The 14,899-nt window shown below is 41.7% G+C and overlaps 1 protein-coding gene across 1 annotated transcript in view; it reads left to right on the top strand.

Annotated features, from left to right (window-relative positions):
* The first annotated feature begins 3,465 nt into the window (after nucleotides 1–3,465).
* The window catches only part of NXPH2 (neurexophilin 2), a 56,763-nt gene continuing 45,329 nt past the window's right edge, over nucleotides 3,466–14,899 (top strand). Inside the window, exons 1-2 of the mRNA XM_024198598.1 lie at nucleotides 3,466–3,523; nucleotides 4,192–4,344. Of these exons, the coding sequence (XP_024054366.1) occupies nucleotides 4,291–4,344 (54 nt within the window). The 5' untranslated portion in view covers nucleotides 3,466–3,523; nucleotides 4,192–4,290. The remainder of the gene's footprint in view (nucleotides 3,524–4,191; nucleotides 4,345–14,899) is intronic.

Genomic DNA, 14,899 nt, shown 5'->3' with positions numbered 1-14,899 from the left:
AACTTGAAGAGTGAGACTGAATGCCACACTGGCACAGGGATAAATAAAAGTCCTATTTGCTTGTGCTTGTATGTTATTTGATAGAGGAACAGAATTTGCTGTTGACTAGATTCACTAGCATTAAAAATCTGCTGTTAGTCATCTTTGTCCTTACCCTGTAGTTACAGGCAGAGATGGTTTGGGACCATATTTGGCACTGAGGCCATACTGTGGGCATCCCAGTACTGGATAATCTAGTCCATCCCCCAGTCAGGGCAGCACTGTTCCTGCAGTTTATGTATTTTATAACCTTCGGGGAAAGATTTTTTATTTTCTTCAAATTAGACCAGAAAATTAACACACCCACATTCAAACAACATTTTAGGTTGACACTAACACACCAAAGCAAGGGAATGCAAAGTTTAGGCCTAACATTTCATTCTTAACTGTGAATTCTCTAGGATGGAATACAACTAATAGTACTTACCATTTACTGTGCGTAGTGCTTTTCATCTTCAAAGCGCTATACAAACATTTACTCTGAATCTGGGAAAAGTATGATTTAAGGCCAACTTTTGATAGTTTGTGTGACAATGTAAATGTCATTTAAATTGAGTCTGTTTGTATTTAATCGGATAGAACTAAAGTACTTTAGTTTAAACGCTATTGTTCCATTAAAAGCCAATTACAGAAATTCAGCTTTCCTTGAATTTATAGCATACAGCTTTTCATTTTAGAAAGATCTATCTAAATGCTTCATCCGAATTTAGTCTTTACAATTCGGACTAATTGCATAACATTCTTTTCAACCTACTGCATAATGTAGCCCTGATTTCAGGGGGGAAAGATCTTTGCAGTGTGCTTGCATGTCTCTATCTATATGTTAGTAGTACTGCCTTTGTACAGCAGATAGCGCTCAAGATGTTTCCATTTATTAGAGGGTAGAGAGATTGTATTATTGCTATGCTTAGGAATGCATTTGTCTGATGGTAATCTATCTAGCTCAGCATAGAATAGGATGTTCTGTAGATGTCACTGCCTTGATAGAAATGGGCACTCTCTCATTAATACATTAGCTGATTTAATAATTGTTTAACTTATATGTGGATAAATATAATTTCTTTTAATTGAAATTAACATACGTAGTCCTCAAACAAATATGTTTGTAGAAGGCACCATTTATTTTTAACCCAGGATATGGAAGTAACATTTAGATTCAAATTCTGTAAAATAAGTGTAAATCCATGTCATTTAAATTGATTATTCTCTTTTTCTTTTCTTTTTTTAAAGTAAAAATGCAGCACTACGCAGATCTGCTAAAATGAACATATAACTGGGGCGAACTTTCAAAATATTAAATATTATAAAAATATCTGAACATATGCAGATTGAATTTTAATGGATGGTCTCAATGAGCATCTGTGTTTGTTCAAGGTATTTTCTGTATCTTCGGCGTGTGATGAAAATGAACTCATTTTAGAGTTTAACTAGTTGAATTTTGTTTATTGTTATGGATCAAGTGTAATTTTTCAGCCCCAAATGAATACCTGAGATTTAAGTCTATATCCCATGCACAGAATACAAATCCATATATGACACATACAGAAGAGGAACCTAATTGGGAAACTAATGGATACAACTACATTATTGTAATCATCTGGTAAAATTGTGCCAGTTTTCCTGGACAGTTAAAGAATTTTTAAACATATTTTTTTACTAGTGAGGCTTTGAGAAGTTTAAAATATAGGGGCAGTCAGAATGAAATTGGAACATGGAGTTAGTAATAAGATGAGACATGGCAAGAGAAAATTAGGGGGAAACTAATCTGCAGATGACAGGCACGGTTTTGAAAAATGAAACGACTGCTGCTATCCCAATTTCAGCTTGGTGGTAGAGAGGTTGCATATCACATCACATGTAAATTACAGATTAGAAAGATGTGGCACTGCCAAGCTCGGAACAATCACATCAATTAAAAATATAAGCACTGCCACTTCACTTCCAGAGAAAGCAGTAGGTGTGTGTATTCAACGCACCTATCTGTTCTATGAGCACATTGGAACTTCAGCTGAACAGTTTGCCTCATGAACACACCATGTTTTCAAAACTTTACTTCTCCTTTTTCAGGGTTTAACTAATCATCTGGCACTTAGGGGACGGAGGACAGAGAGTGAAAAGCATCAAGCTTCTTATCCTTTTCTCAAAAATTGGCCCAGGTGTGTGTTTTTGTTGTTGGTTTTTGTAGCCACTAAAAGAAAATCATTTAATCCTGGTTTGTTTTGCTTGGACTCACCCCTCCTTCCCTGGATCTTTTCGAACATGTGTATCAACTGACTTGCCATGCGTGTATCTCATTACCTATGTGCTAGATTCTACTCTCTTCTGTAACATGAGCAATAACACTGTTTCCTGAATGTGAAAACAATCTGCTCTGAACTAAGAACTTTCCCTCCCCTTGTAGATGCTGTTCTAGCTCAGAGGGGTGAGTTAATTAATAGTGTTTGTGTGCTCTGATCCTCCTGGAGAAAGTTGTGTCTCCAGAGTCATGGTGATGATGGACCCTAGCTGTGATGAAACAGCTGGTGCAGCCACCTGCATTCATGCTCCCCCGGAAGAAGCAATGGACCTTGCTAAGGTATGTAACATGGAAAAGTGCATTTTATAAAGGATAGTCAGTCTTTCTGGCAACATTCTTGAGTCACATGGGAAGTCTCATTGGGTTGAACCCTAAATAGTTTCCTATAACTAGCTCTAAATGCCTAAATGCTGTAACATAAACTGACTTTTGCAAGTCCTGTAGTGGGGTAGCCCTGCTTCTGCCAAGCATCGTTTTCCGATAGAACAACGCTGAAAACAAAACACACACTTTCCCATATGCACTCCAGCTCTCCAGCATTGTATCTGAGCTGCAACTAGAGATTCATAAGCGAAAAGAGGCACTATAAATACAGTGGGCCTCCTTAAAAGTCAGGATAAAATGTGGAAATTAAGTCAAACCACTCTCCCCTTCCTTTTAGAGGGGAAAGCAGTGAGAAGAGGGAGATTGTAGGGGATGGGGGTTAAATAGTTGATCATTTTAAATACTTTTCTTTAACCACCTCCATCCCTGTTTTAAAATGTCTTAAGCACCCAGGCTGGAACCTCCATATCCTCAAGGAAGCAGCAATGGGCCAAAAGGGATGGAAATGATGTTCAAGGTGATCCCCAGTGTGCCCTGTCCCTGGGTGAAAAATGCAAACTTGCTTTACTTAGTCAGTCCTCATCCTGCAGCAGAGCCGTGCGGGCCAGGCACGGCTTAAGGGATAGCTGTAAAGTACAGACCTGCTAACGCCAATCCTTACCCCACCCCCATAATCCCCCCGCCTTCCTCATAGCGCAGAGCGGGACATTTCTGCCCCCCGTTAGAGCGGCCCCACTCCCAGCGAACTGCCTTTCTCCCCTTCCCCGCTGCGGGGCTCTTGGCGGGCAGGGGAGCTCCCGGGACACCGCCGCAGGAGCACCCGCGCGGAGGGGGGGTTGGCCCGGACCCCCTTGGCCCGCGCACGTGAGTCCATCCCCCACCCCGCCCCCGCGCGCCTGGAGGGAGCCGCTCCCTGATGCGGAGGTGCCCGGCGCCCGCCCCCTCGGCGTTACATCCCGGGGCCGTGGACACGAAGCTCCTGCCTCAGTCAGAGAGATGCCGCCCGACCTGCCCCCGGGGACAGGCCGCTTCCCGGCCGTGGCTTCCAGCGCCTCGCCGCGGCTCCCCCGCCCAGCCGCCTCAGCTCCTCCCCGGCCGTGGCGCCCCTGCCCCGCGGGACCCGCCTGGAGCGCCGCTCCCCCGGGCACGCCCCGGCCCCGCCACTGCACTTCCCCCAGGCGCGCCTGGCTCCCCTCCCGCACCCCGGCTCCTCACTGCCACGCCACCCCCAGCTCTCGGCGGGACCCCGCCGCTCCCAAGCTCCTCCCCGCCCTGCCTCGCGCAGCCCGCGCGCGGGGCGGGCAGCTGGAGAGCCGGCTGGCGCGCGCAGGGGGGATGCTGCTGCCGCTGCCGCTCGGCCCCCGCGGGGGGGCGGGGGAGGTGACGGCCCCCTCGGATCTCAGGTCCAGTCCTGCAGCGGCACGGAAGGGCTCTGCCGTGGCCAGTTCAGGTGGCCCCGCTGCCTGGCAAGCGGAGCGCTGCGCTGAGGATGTGCTGGGGGTTTGATTCTCCCTGATTGTGTTTTGCTTAAGGTGATCACAGTGGTATGTCCCTGTACTCAGTCCTGCCCCCCAAAGTGGAGATGTGCAAGATCCAAGTAAGGGAAATCATCTCCTAGACTCCAAGCCAGAATGATGTACCTGCAGCCCCTGCCTCTTATTGTGGTACAGAGCTTCCTTCAGCTTGTAAGTCTCCTTTTTTTTTTTTTTTTTTTTTAAATCTTTATGCTAGAAGTAACTGCAGAGCCCTTGGAAATCTATAGTCAAGGCGTTTCTGAAAGGCGTTTGCATCTATCTCTGTGTCAAAAGCAGCAAGCATTCCTTTGCAGGTTGTTATGTAGGCTAGAAATACCGTAACCCAGAGTCTTTGCAGAGGGTTTATTTAATTATCTAGGATGAGTTTAGTTTTTTGTAACCAGTCTCAGATATCCAAAGTAATGGAGCACATGCCCCTTCATCAAACATTTGTGCTAGGTGGTGATTATGCTGGATTGTGGTGCCTTTTTGCTAGGAGCATGACATTTAACGCTCTCTTTTCTGCCTGCTTGTTTTGTGCAACTCTAAGAGCAACTAAATAAGAGTTCTTAATACACAATCTGTATATTCTCTCCCATTAAACTGCTGTCATGTTACCTGGGAAAGGTAATCATTGTTGTCTACCTGCCTACTGTCTTTTGGAGATAAAATAGGGAGTAGACTTTAATGCAATAAAGGCAGCCACAACTTGCACCAAAGCAACTGATTGTTAAAGTCCCGTAAATTAAGATTCTCTTTTAAGAGTTTTCTCTGTATTTTTTTTTGTAATATTTTTCAATAAGTTTAATTGGGATTTCACATTTCTAAGGCCTGTATTTTAAATAATGCTGTCTAACAATAGAAGCTATAACTGCCTTTAGGATATATCTGTGACTGTGGACATGTTGAATATCCTGAGCTATGTGATGCTTCAGAGTATCACAATTCCACTTCTGAACCTTACTCTAGATCCACAGTTAGCACTGCATGGTACCAATTTAGTTAACTATTTTAAGGAAGTGGATGACAAACACTGGTTTAAAATTATTTGTCCTTATGAACTTTTCTGTTTTCCTGACTTCATATTAAACAGTTATTGTAGAGTTTATGATTCTTTGTTGGACTCCACACAGGGATTTCTGTCCATTTGGATTAGATACAGAAAGATGTGCCTATGTAGTACTGTTTAATTATACATTAAATGCAAAAGAATTTGAGTGACTGAAGTAGTATGTTTAGGCAATATAGATTTAAAAAGCTGGAGTTACAAAATGAAATGAGATGCTTCATTTGAAATAGGTGTGTAAAGAGTGTGATATCTAGCACACCCCTTTTAATGAGAAAATAAAATTCTTGTTCTTGGGATATTAGTGAAAAATAAACTGAATTTGAGAAAGAAAGAAAAAAGAACCTTAAAATGAGTTTGCCAGCCTTACCTGAAAGCAAAGGAAACATTGTAATTTTATTTCAAAATGCCTTTTTTCAGGAGCATGTTAATTATGTGAGCAGTTATCTCTGATTTATGCTGCAAAAGTTCTGCCTCTCTTCCTAGCTGTCTTGTATCTGAAAGTTTGTCACCATAGTCAATAGGGAATGTGTAATAAACCTTGAAGGGATTAACCACCCTCCTTAAGAACTGGATTCTAATATTACAGCATGAGTTGATTGATTAGTTTTTGAGGAAGCTTATGTCAAATTCTAATCCGTTTTTGGACTGTGCTTGTCTTGTAATGTTTTTTGCTTCAGCACTTTATCATGGCAATGAAGTACGGAGCTGCAGTCTTGCGATAAGGCACACATTTCTTTCACACTGCTATCCTTTTGGACAATAAAAGGCTGTTTACATTCTTCACATTCTTACAGCACAGTTTCTAGCTAACCAACACACAGGGGTTAGGGATGTGAATGGAAAGCAGTAAATGGATTACTAAATTGCTGAGGAGGAGAGAACTAAATTGAAACACTTTTTCTTTTTCTTTTTTATTACCAGATATCAAAGGGAATGATTAAAACTTGTCCCAACAGGCATCAGTTGTGTTCCACATTTTTTATGGATGATGATGTGAACTTATTTGCTGTGGTCTTTAAAACTGTTTAGTGTGAACGCTGATCACTTTGAAGAATCAAAATATGTTTTCTTTGATGCTACAAAAATCACATGAAGTCAATACCTGTTTTCAGATGATACAAGCTTTATAACTCATAGGGGGGGAGTCTTTATTTTTCTGCCTTTTTACTATTTACATCACAAACAATTAAAGCTTTGGAGGCACTTAGTCCTGCAATGCTTATCATGAATTTAATCAAAAATAATTTGAAACAAAGCAAGAATGTCTTACATTTTAGGGGTAGCTTAGGGGTACCAAGTAATGCTAATATTAAAAAGTTGTGTTTATACTTTTGTGGTATACTGGACATTTATTTAGCCTTTTCCTTCTGTTAACTAAAGTTAAGCTATAGTTTTATTGTTATTTTGTTCTAAACAGAGAATACTAAATTGAATTTTGAACACTTGGTACCTATGGTGGTATATAGATTAGATTTTTCAAATGAATAATTGCTTCTTGGAATCTAATTAGTAGAATTTTAGCAAGCTGGTATAGGTGATATTTAAATATCAATTCTTGTCTTATCTTTTTAAACCATCAAAGATCAACACAGAGAATCTTAATATACTACAAGGGGTTCCGCATTTCAGACAATGAAGAGAAAATTACAATTTTTAGAGTTGTGATAGAGCAAAATGTTTGTAACCCAGCAAACTTTGTATAAGCAGCAAGCCTTCACCTCAAAATTTCTTACAGGATTTGGGATGATGATTTTTTAGGTTAATTTCTACTTAAGTGTGTAATATTCATGGTTAATGGGAAAAGGTACTAAAATGCAAAAAGTAAATACATCAGTGAGAGTGTGCCATATTTCTTAAGGCATTTAGAACTAAAAATAAAAAATACACTTTATCCAGTTTCTGTTCAAAATCAGTATGCCTTTCAAATACAAATGGAAGTCTGTATACACACACACTTTTTCACACTACTTTATATATTCAAGTATATTAAACAATGAGAATGCATGCCATTATATCAGATTACAGAGGTGTGCTAACTCACTTCTCTAGGAGTATCTTCAATTTATAAATCAGTTTACTCCATACATCCCTACTCAATATACGTCAGAATGATAATTTGTGCACAGTCAATACTCATTTAGGCAGTTATTGGCTAAACGGCAACAAGACAAAATAAAAAGCTGCTACAGTATTATAACCAGTAGTTGCAATTGCTTTACATTTAATATTAATATTAATTAAGATGTTCAATTGTCAATTACTCAGTGCTGCATTAGTAATTATATTTTATGAATAATAGGATCACCCCATTAGAAGTGGAAAAGAACTGAAGTACTAGGGTCCTCTACTACAGTCTCTAGCATTACTGGATTATTTTCTACAGTACATTTGCCAGTGTTTTGTCAAATTTAATATTAAGAGTCTGAAGAGATAGGGCTTCTCCGCTCTCCTTGGGAGATTATTCCCCATTCTAATAAATCTTACTGTTAGCAAGTTTTCCTGATATTTAGCCTGCTTTTTTTCTTAACTTCATTGTATTTCCCCTATTTATATTTTGCTGATGAAAAATGTAGTGTGTTTCACAACAGCATTTTAAAATTATTTACATAGGTCCCTAGTTTAAAATGTGTGGAACTACTTAAACAAACAAACAACGGACCTTTGCTTTCTTAATTCCAGGTAATATTAATGGTTATGTATTTTTGCATTTGAATCATGGATGCAAGTCTGATTTTCCTTTATCTCCGTAAGAATGGGCCAGTAGTTCTTTATCTCAGTGTTTTACAGTTATAGACAAATGCTAGTGCAGTGCATTGTAATGGTTCTGTAACAGGGTAGTTTAACTGCTTGCTTGTTCTTCAAATTCTACTTCCTGAAGCTTTCGGGCATAAGATTTGAAATAAATAAATCAATAAATATAAAATAGCAGCACTTTCTAGTGCCTATAGTTCAAGTTATGTCAGCATTCTCATGAAACTCATTTCCAACTTAGCCATGAACATTCTCACTTGGCAGAGTTGTCAAACATGCTGTTCAGCTAAGAGCCAGTTGTTTTATAAATACCTTTTAAAAGCAGATGAGTTATTTTAAATTGTTTGTTTTGTGAGTGTGTGTGCACATGCAATGGAGAAGTTTATTTAAGAACTTTTTCCTCAGTAAGACTGGTTAATGTAGCTTTAGTTTAAGGGAAAATCAGTAAAAAATTAGTCCATTTGTGTTTAATTTTTTTTAAGTAGCTGAAATAATTACCTTTATTCAAAATTAGATTTGACACAGTCTTTGTTAAAATAGAGTTAAGTCATTGATAAAAAAGTACAACTGTAAGGGGAAAAGAACCTTACTGGAACACTGTAATATTAGAAGAAACACAAACATCTTGAAAGTTAGCCTATTCAAAGTTAAGTTTGCAATTAATAGATGTATGTGTTGAAAAGTATGAAATGCAGTGCTAAGGTCTCCTCAAACCTGAATTGTGCCTCTTTATCCCTGCTAACCCGGGCCCCCTCTATGTGAGGGTAATTGTGCCTGCAATAATCACAGCTGGTTGACATGGCAAATCCTGGATATTTTGCATTTCAGATAGAAAACCAAGACTCTCCAGTCGCCTTAAATCCTGTGGGTGAATTCCTGTTCTTATTGAATTCAGTAGGAGTTATAGAATCATAGAATATTAGGGTTGGAAGGGACCTCAGGCGGTCATCTAGTCCAACCCCCTGCTCAAAGCAGTACCAATCCCCAGACAGATTTTTACCCCAGTTCCCTAAATGGCCCCCTCAAGGATTGAACTCACAACCCTGGGTTTAGCAGGCCAATGCTTTTAGTAGGGCTAAGATTTCACCTTGTTTATTTTGGTGTTTTGCTTGATGCTGCAGAAAATGTAAAACTACATCTATCATGGCTTAATGCAGTAGAGTATAGGTAGTTTAAGGAGGATGGAAGGAGACTGAAGTTTAAAACAGACCAACCGTTGTGGGTAGTAGGATTAACAAAGTTGTGAAATTTCCATTGTGTGGCATGAAAGATGTATATTAAGAAGGTGGAATGGGAATTATATTTCAGTTTGTATTAATGAAATATAATGGTGATACCTTGCACTTTCCACAAAATGATTTAAACATGATTTTCAAACATGGGTTGATCTAGTCCTGTGCGGTAGGTAAATATTAGTCACATTTTACATGTAGCGTAACTGAGGTACAGAGAAGTTACGGATATTGTTTTAAAAAAAATCACACAGCAAGACAGTGTAGAAAACTGACGGCTGGGTGTCCTGATGGTGATACCCAAGCTTAATGCACTAGATCACAACGCATCTCCCATCTTCCCAAGCAAGTCACTCAACCTCTGCATCTCAGTTTCCCCATCTGTAGAATGGGGATGATAATGTTTGCCTCACAACCCCTGCTGAAATACCCAATAAATATGTGCAATAATTTTTGCTAATTACTAGTAACCTAATTTAACAGATGGGAAAAATGGAGATAGCGAGAGGATAATAGTGACAAGATCCCATTTTCAGAAGTGACATGGGGTATGTCTACAATGCAGTAAAAGACCTGCGGCTGGCCCAGGTCAGTTAACTCAGGCTTTCGGGGCTTGGGCTAGAGGGCTATAAAATTGCAGCATAGACGTTTAGGTTTGGGCTTGGGCTTGGGCTGGAGCCTGAATGTCTACACTCAATTTTATAGCCTCTCAGCCTGAGACCCACAAGCGTGAGTCAACTGACCTGGGCCAGCTGTGGCTGTGCCATGAGTCTTTTATCGCAATGTAGACGTACCTGTAGGCACTTAGGAACCTAAGTCTTGTTGAAAGTAAAGGGGACCTAGGACTTAGGGCCAGATTTTTAAAGGTATTTTGCTACCTAGAGATGTGGACAGGTAGCCAGAGAGATTTTCAAAAGCACCTAATAGGTGCCTAACCTACCTAGGTGCTTAAAGCTCTGTAGGCACCTGTCTGTATCTAGGCACCAAAATACTTTTGAAAATTTGTCCCTAAGCAGCTAGGTCCCATTGATTTTCTCCTAAGTCACTTAGGTGCTCTTGAAAATTTTACTCTAAATGCTTGGCAGGGGTTTGGCAGCAGGAGATGCTGTGGTCTAGTGGTTTGGACGTGAGCCTAGAACTCATGAGATCCAGGCACTATTTCTGGTAACATTTATTCATGCATCATGATCCCCTTAGACATAATAGGAAGTTGGTGCATACAGATTTTACAATTGTGTTTAAATACCCATATATACTTAACATCAAGCCATAAAGGCACTAAATAAGTCAGTATCTTTACTAGTTGAATAACAAACTTTTAAAAAGGTTTTTATTGTTATTTTTATTAATATTACATGCTGACAAGATAAAGTTTTATGGCTCCAGTTCAACTATCTCAGTCCATCAGATCAATAATACACATTTTTAAACAATTCATTGTGTGTATGTATTTATAGCATAGATCTTAACATCTCAAGAATCATTAGGATATAGTGGGTCATTAAACTAACATTGTACATGTCCTTAAATATATTTTCACAGACCATTTTTTAAAAAAGTCATAAATCTGTATTTACACAATAAATGGGACCATTAAAGTCAATTGCACCAATTCATTCTTGAGTACTTGTGAGAAGCATTTCCCTTTTCTTTTTTGCCAATCTAAGCTTCTTGATTTTAAGTTTTGGTAAAAACAAAGGCACTTTTACTTCTTTCAGGTGCAAGAGATGAATTTTCACGTATCTTTTTATTTCTCTGTCAAATTGCCATATGGCCAAATTCTGCTACAAGGTGTTTGCCTGGGGATTTCTAGTGGACCAATAAGTGGGAGTCTGAAAAAAGAGGAGAAGGTGTGAAAGTTATCATGCCAACATGGCCAACATAAATCAACCCTAGGTTTGACTCCCAAACATCATATTCTCCTTCAACTCTTCTTCTCCTGAGTTCAAAGCCAAAGTGACCTATTTATGTTTTAGAATATTTCCAAAAATTCCTAAATTATGTCCTTTAGTAGTCTTTACATTTAACTTACACTCTCTTGATTTCCAATCAAGTCTAGTAGCTTAAATTACTGTAGAACATCTTTAGGAAATTTATGGAATCATGAAACTTAAAGAAATAGGACCTGTTAGGCTATCTAATCTATACCCCTCCCTGCACAGGATTGCTCCCTATGGTATATTTTCTATCACGCTGTCTAGTCAAGTTTTTAATAACTCATGCAACATAGCTTCCACCACTTTCATTAGAAACTATCCCAGTTCCACAATTTAACACATCATACCATTTGCAAGTTTTTTCTGATATTTAGTCTCTTTTCCTAATTTCATCTCATTACTTTGTTCCAGCCTGAATCATGCAAACAATTTATCACCCTCTTTTGACCTTTATTCCAAGCACTATTATTATTTATATTGTAGTAGCACCTAAAATGCGCTAGACTCTGTGCAGATGTAACCCTTCTGCCAGAGTCGGCAGCAACAAGGGCCAGGTTCAGTATTTAGGAGTTTTTCTGAACAATGCAAAACAGAACCGGCTCGAGCCTCCACCCAGTGATCTGGGAAAACTAACCACCACCTTTAACAGATCCTGGGTACCCAGACCCACCGACAGCAATTCCGGGCCCCAGGGCAGAACAGTCATTGGGCCCCCACGCACACATAAGCCACACCCACACGGACACGGTCTGCCTGACGTTTGGGCTGTGCTGCGCCTGCGCTGGCTGGTGCCTAGCGAGATGCTGGCTGCGCTGCTGGCTGCGCTCTTCCAGAACGGCCAGGGCTTCCACATGCCCGCCCGGTAGGGTTGCTAACTGTCTAATTATGCAAACCCAAAGACCCTTGCCCCGCCCCCTGCCCCACCCCTTTCCTGAGGCCACACCCTGCCCCGCCCCTTCTCAGAAGCCCCTGCTCTCTCCATCCCCCCTCCCTTTGTCGCTCTCCCCGACCCTCGCTTACTTTCAGCAGGCTGGGGCAGGGGGGTTGGGTGCGGGAGGGAGTGTGGGGTGCAGGCTCTGGGAGGGAGTTTCGGTGCAAGTGGGGATGCGGGGTCGGGCTCTGGGAGGCACTTTGAGTGTGGGAGGGGGCGCAGACTCTGGGAGGGAGTTTGAGTGTGGGAGGGGGTGCAGGGTTGGGCTTTGGGAGGGAATTTGGGTGCGGGAGGGGGTGAAGAGTGCGGGCTCTGGGAGGGAGTTTGGGTGCAGGAGGGGATGCAAGGTGTAGGCTCTGGGAGGGAGTTTGGGTGCAGGAGTGGGTGTGGGCTCTGGAGGGAGTTGAGGTGTGGGAGGGGGTGTAGGGTCGGGCTCTGGGAGGAAGTTTGGGTGTGGGCTCTAGGTTGGGGCAGAGGGTTGGGGTGCAGGAAGGGGTCAGAGGATCAGCGTTTACCTCAGGCAGCTCCTGAAAGTGACCGGCACATCCCGCTGGCAGTGGCTCCTAAGCGGGGGGCCCAGGGGATCCCGTGGGAGCTGCAGAATCGGCATGGGGGCGGAAGCCCCCCCAGGGGCTGTAGAGTCGTTCTGGCCGCTTCCAGAAGCAGCGCAGAGTGAGGGCGGGCAGGAAGCCTGCCTTAGCTCTGCTGCACTACCGGCGGTAGCCAGGAGCCCCAGGGCTCTTTTAAATTGCCCGGGGCCCTGGGCAATTGTCCTCTTTGCCCCCCCATCAGCGGGCCTGTGGGTACCTCTAAGAGGCAATACTTCCCCCCTCGCAAGCACTGAGTCTGTGTATAACAAAAGAAAACTTTTAACAGGGAAAGGAAACCAAGCATTCATTTGTGAAAACAACACAACCATGATTCAAATGCATGTAACCACAAGCAAACACCCAACCCACAGTACATATGGACAATGTCCCTTTCCTCAATCTCACACCCTGCAGTGTGAAAGTCCAACAAATGAATGTCCCTTTAACATGTCATTCCCCTTTCCTTTCACTACACCCCATTGACAGTTGGTTGTCCTTAGTCAGCAAAGACCCAGAGCTCAGAGGTGGGTTCACCTTTCAACCTGGAAGTGTGTGTATGGTGGGGGCAGCAGGTCAGAGGGGCTCAAGGAATCCCTCTGCTGCTGCTGAGCCACTCTGCAACTGGCTTATTGCTGCTGCTAACTCTGCTACTGGTCGCTTGCTGCTGCTCACTACTGCTTCTGTGATGCCATGTGCTGAGGTTCCACCACTTAGCCCAGCTCTTACTGATTTCAGCTCTTAGTGATTTCACTGTGTAGCAAGGAACCTCACTGCTAGTGTAGCCTCCACATTGTCTTTTTCTGCAACACTGCCACACACCAGGTCAAAGACTTAGCCCCTAGACCTGCTATCAGTGATTCAGCTCTGATAATCACTGAACAGAAACATTGGACTCTCAGCTGAATCTAATCAGCTCTGTCTTTAAACACTGGGGAGGGGAGGAGAGGGTCAGATGGTGTCTAGGAACGTTTAAACAGTCCATAAGGGTGGGTAGGTAGGAACAACTGTCCCTACCTCCTGTCTCTTTAACTGGGAGTTGGCATCCCTTCCTCTGCTTTGCAAGTGAGATTTCATTTAGAGTGACCCTCAATCAGACCATACCAAGTACAGTTTTGCTGTCCTTTATTCATACAATAAGGATAATATTTCATTACCCCAACATTAAATTCAAAAATGAATTGTAACCCCAAACCAGCCAGAATTGATCACTTTGGGAAAGCAGCTCCATCTGCTGAGCAGAGTAGGTGTGTCTATGCGCCTGAAGTCTTTTCCCCCCAGTTCATCACTAGATACCAGGGGACAGCTCACTTAGACCCTGCTTACTCAGACATAGTCACGTCCTGAAAAGCTTGCCATCAAAGGCTCTGATCCTGCAAGGAGCTCTGTGTGGATGGATATTCTGTGCCTATATAGTCAATTGCAGTAAACACAGAGCTTATTGCAGAATTGGGACCTAAGAGATTAAAAAATCCAAAACAAATGAAGGGTGGAAGAAAGAGAGAACATTATGAAAGTGTTAGTCACAGATCCATAGTTAACAATTAATTGAGCTTTGCACTTAAAGCAAGGGTTCTAGTACTTTTATGTACAAAGATATCTATGGTATATCCTTCCCAGAATTAAAGCACTTTTGAGTATAGAATACACTTTGAGAATTTACAAGTAATTAGTTAGATTTAGAATTAATTTTAAAAGGATCTTTCTGCTTCACCTCTACAAGCCCAGAGGGGTGGCTCTGAGTATTCTGCCCAGCCCAGCTGCTCCAGTCTACATCCCTTCTTGCAGTATGGACCCTGGATTCATGAAATACTATCTATAGGAGGATGGAGCCACACTGCCCCAGAGGAGGCTGACTTCCCCACTATATCTGGATCTGTGATGTTAGGGGAAGTTACCCAGGACAATGAACATTGTGCCACCCACTCTAGACATATGTCCATTAACTTAATATGCTACTGTTTAACGCTACCTGTTATTTATAATCCAGTTTCTAGTTCATGTGATACTTTTCATATACTGTTTGTATTTACTTTTCTAGTAGAATTTGATGAGATGCTGAATCATTGGCTTTCCTAAAGCCAAGCTGTATTACAGCTACACTGCATTCAAAATAACCCAAGGTTTTGATGTCATATTTTGAAGACAAAAACATGTCACAGTTGAGACTACATAGCAGTAATTTAGAGTAAAATACACTATAAGGAGTTTGTAATTAT

Source organism: Terrapene carolina, unplaced genomic scaffold, assembly GCF_002925995.2.
Source record: "Terrapene carolina triunguis isolate 2854851 unplaced genomic scaffold, T_m_triunguis-2.0 Scaffold62, whole genome shotgun sequence".
NCBI classification, from domain to species: Eukaryota; Metazoa; Chordata; order Testudines; family Emydidae; genus Terrapene; species Terrapene triunguis.
This window is presented reverse-complemented; position numbering and strand designations above follow the sequence as displayed.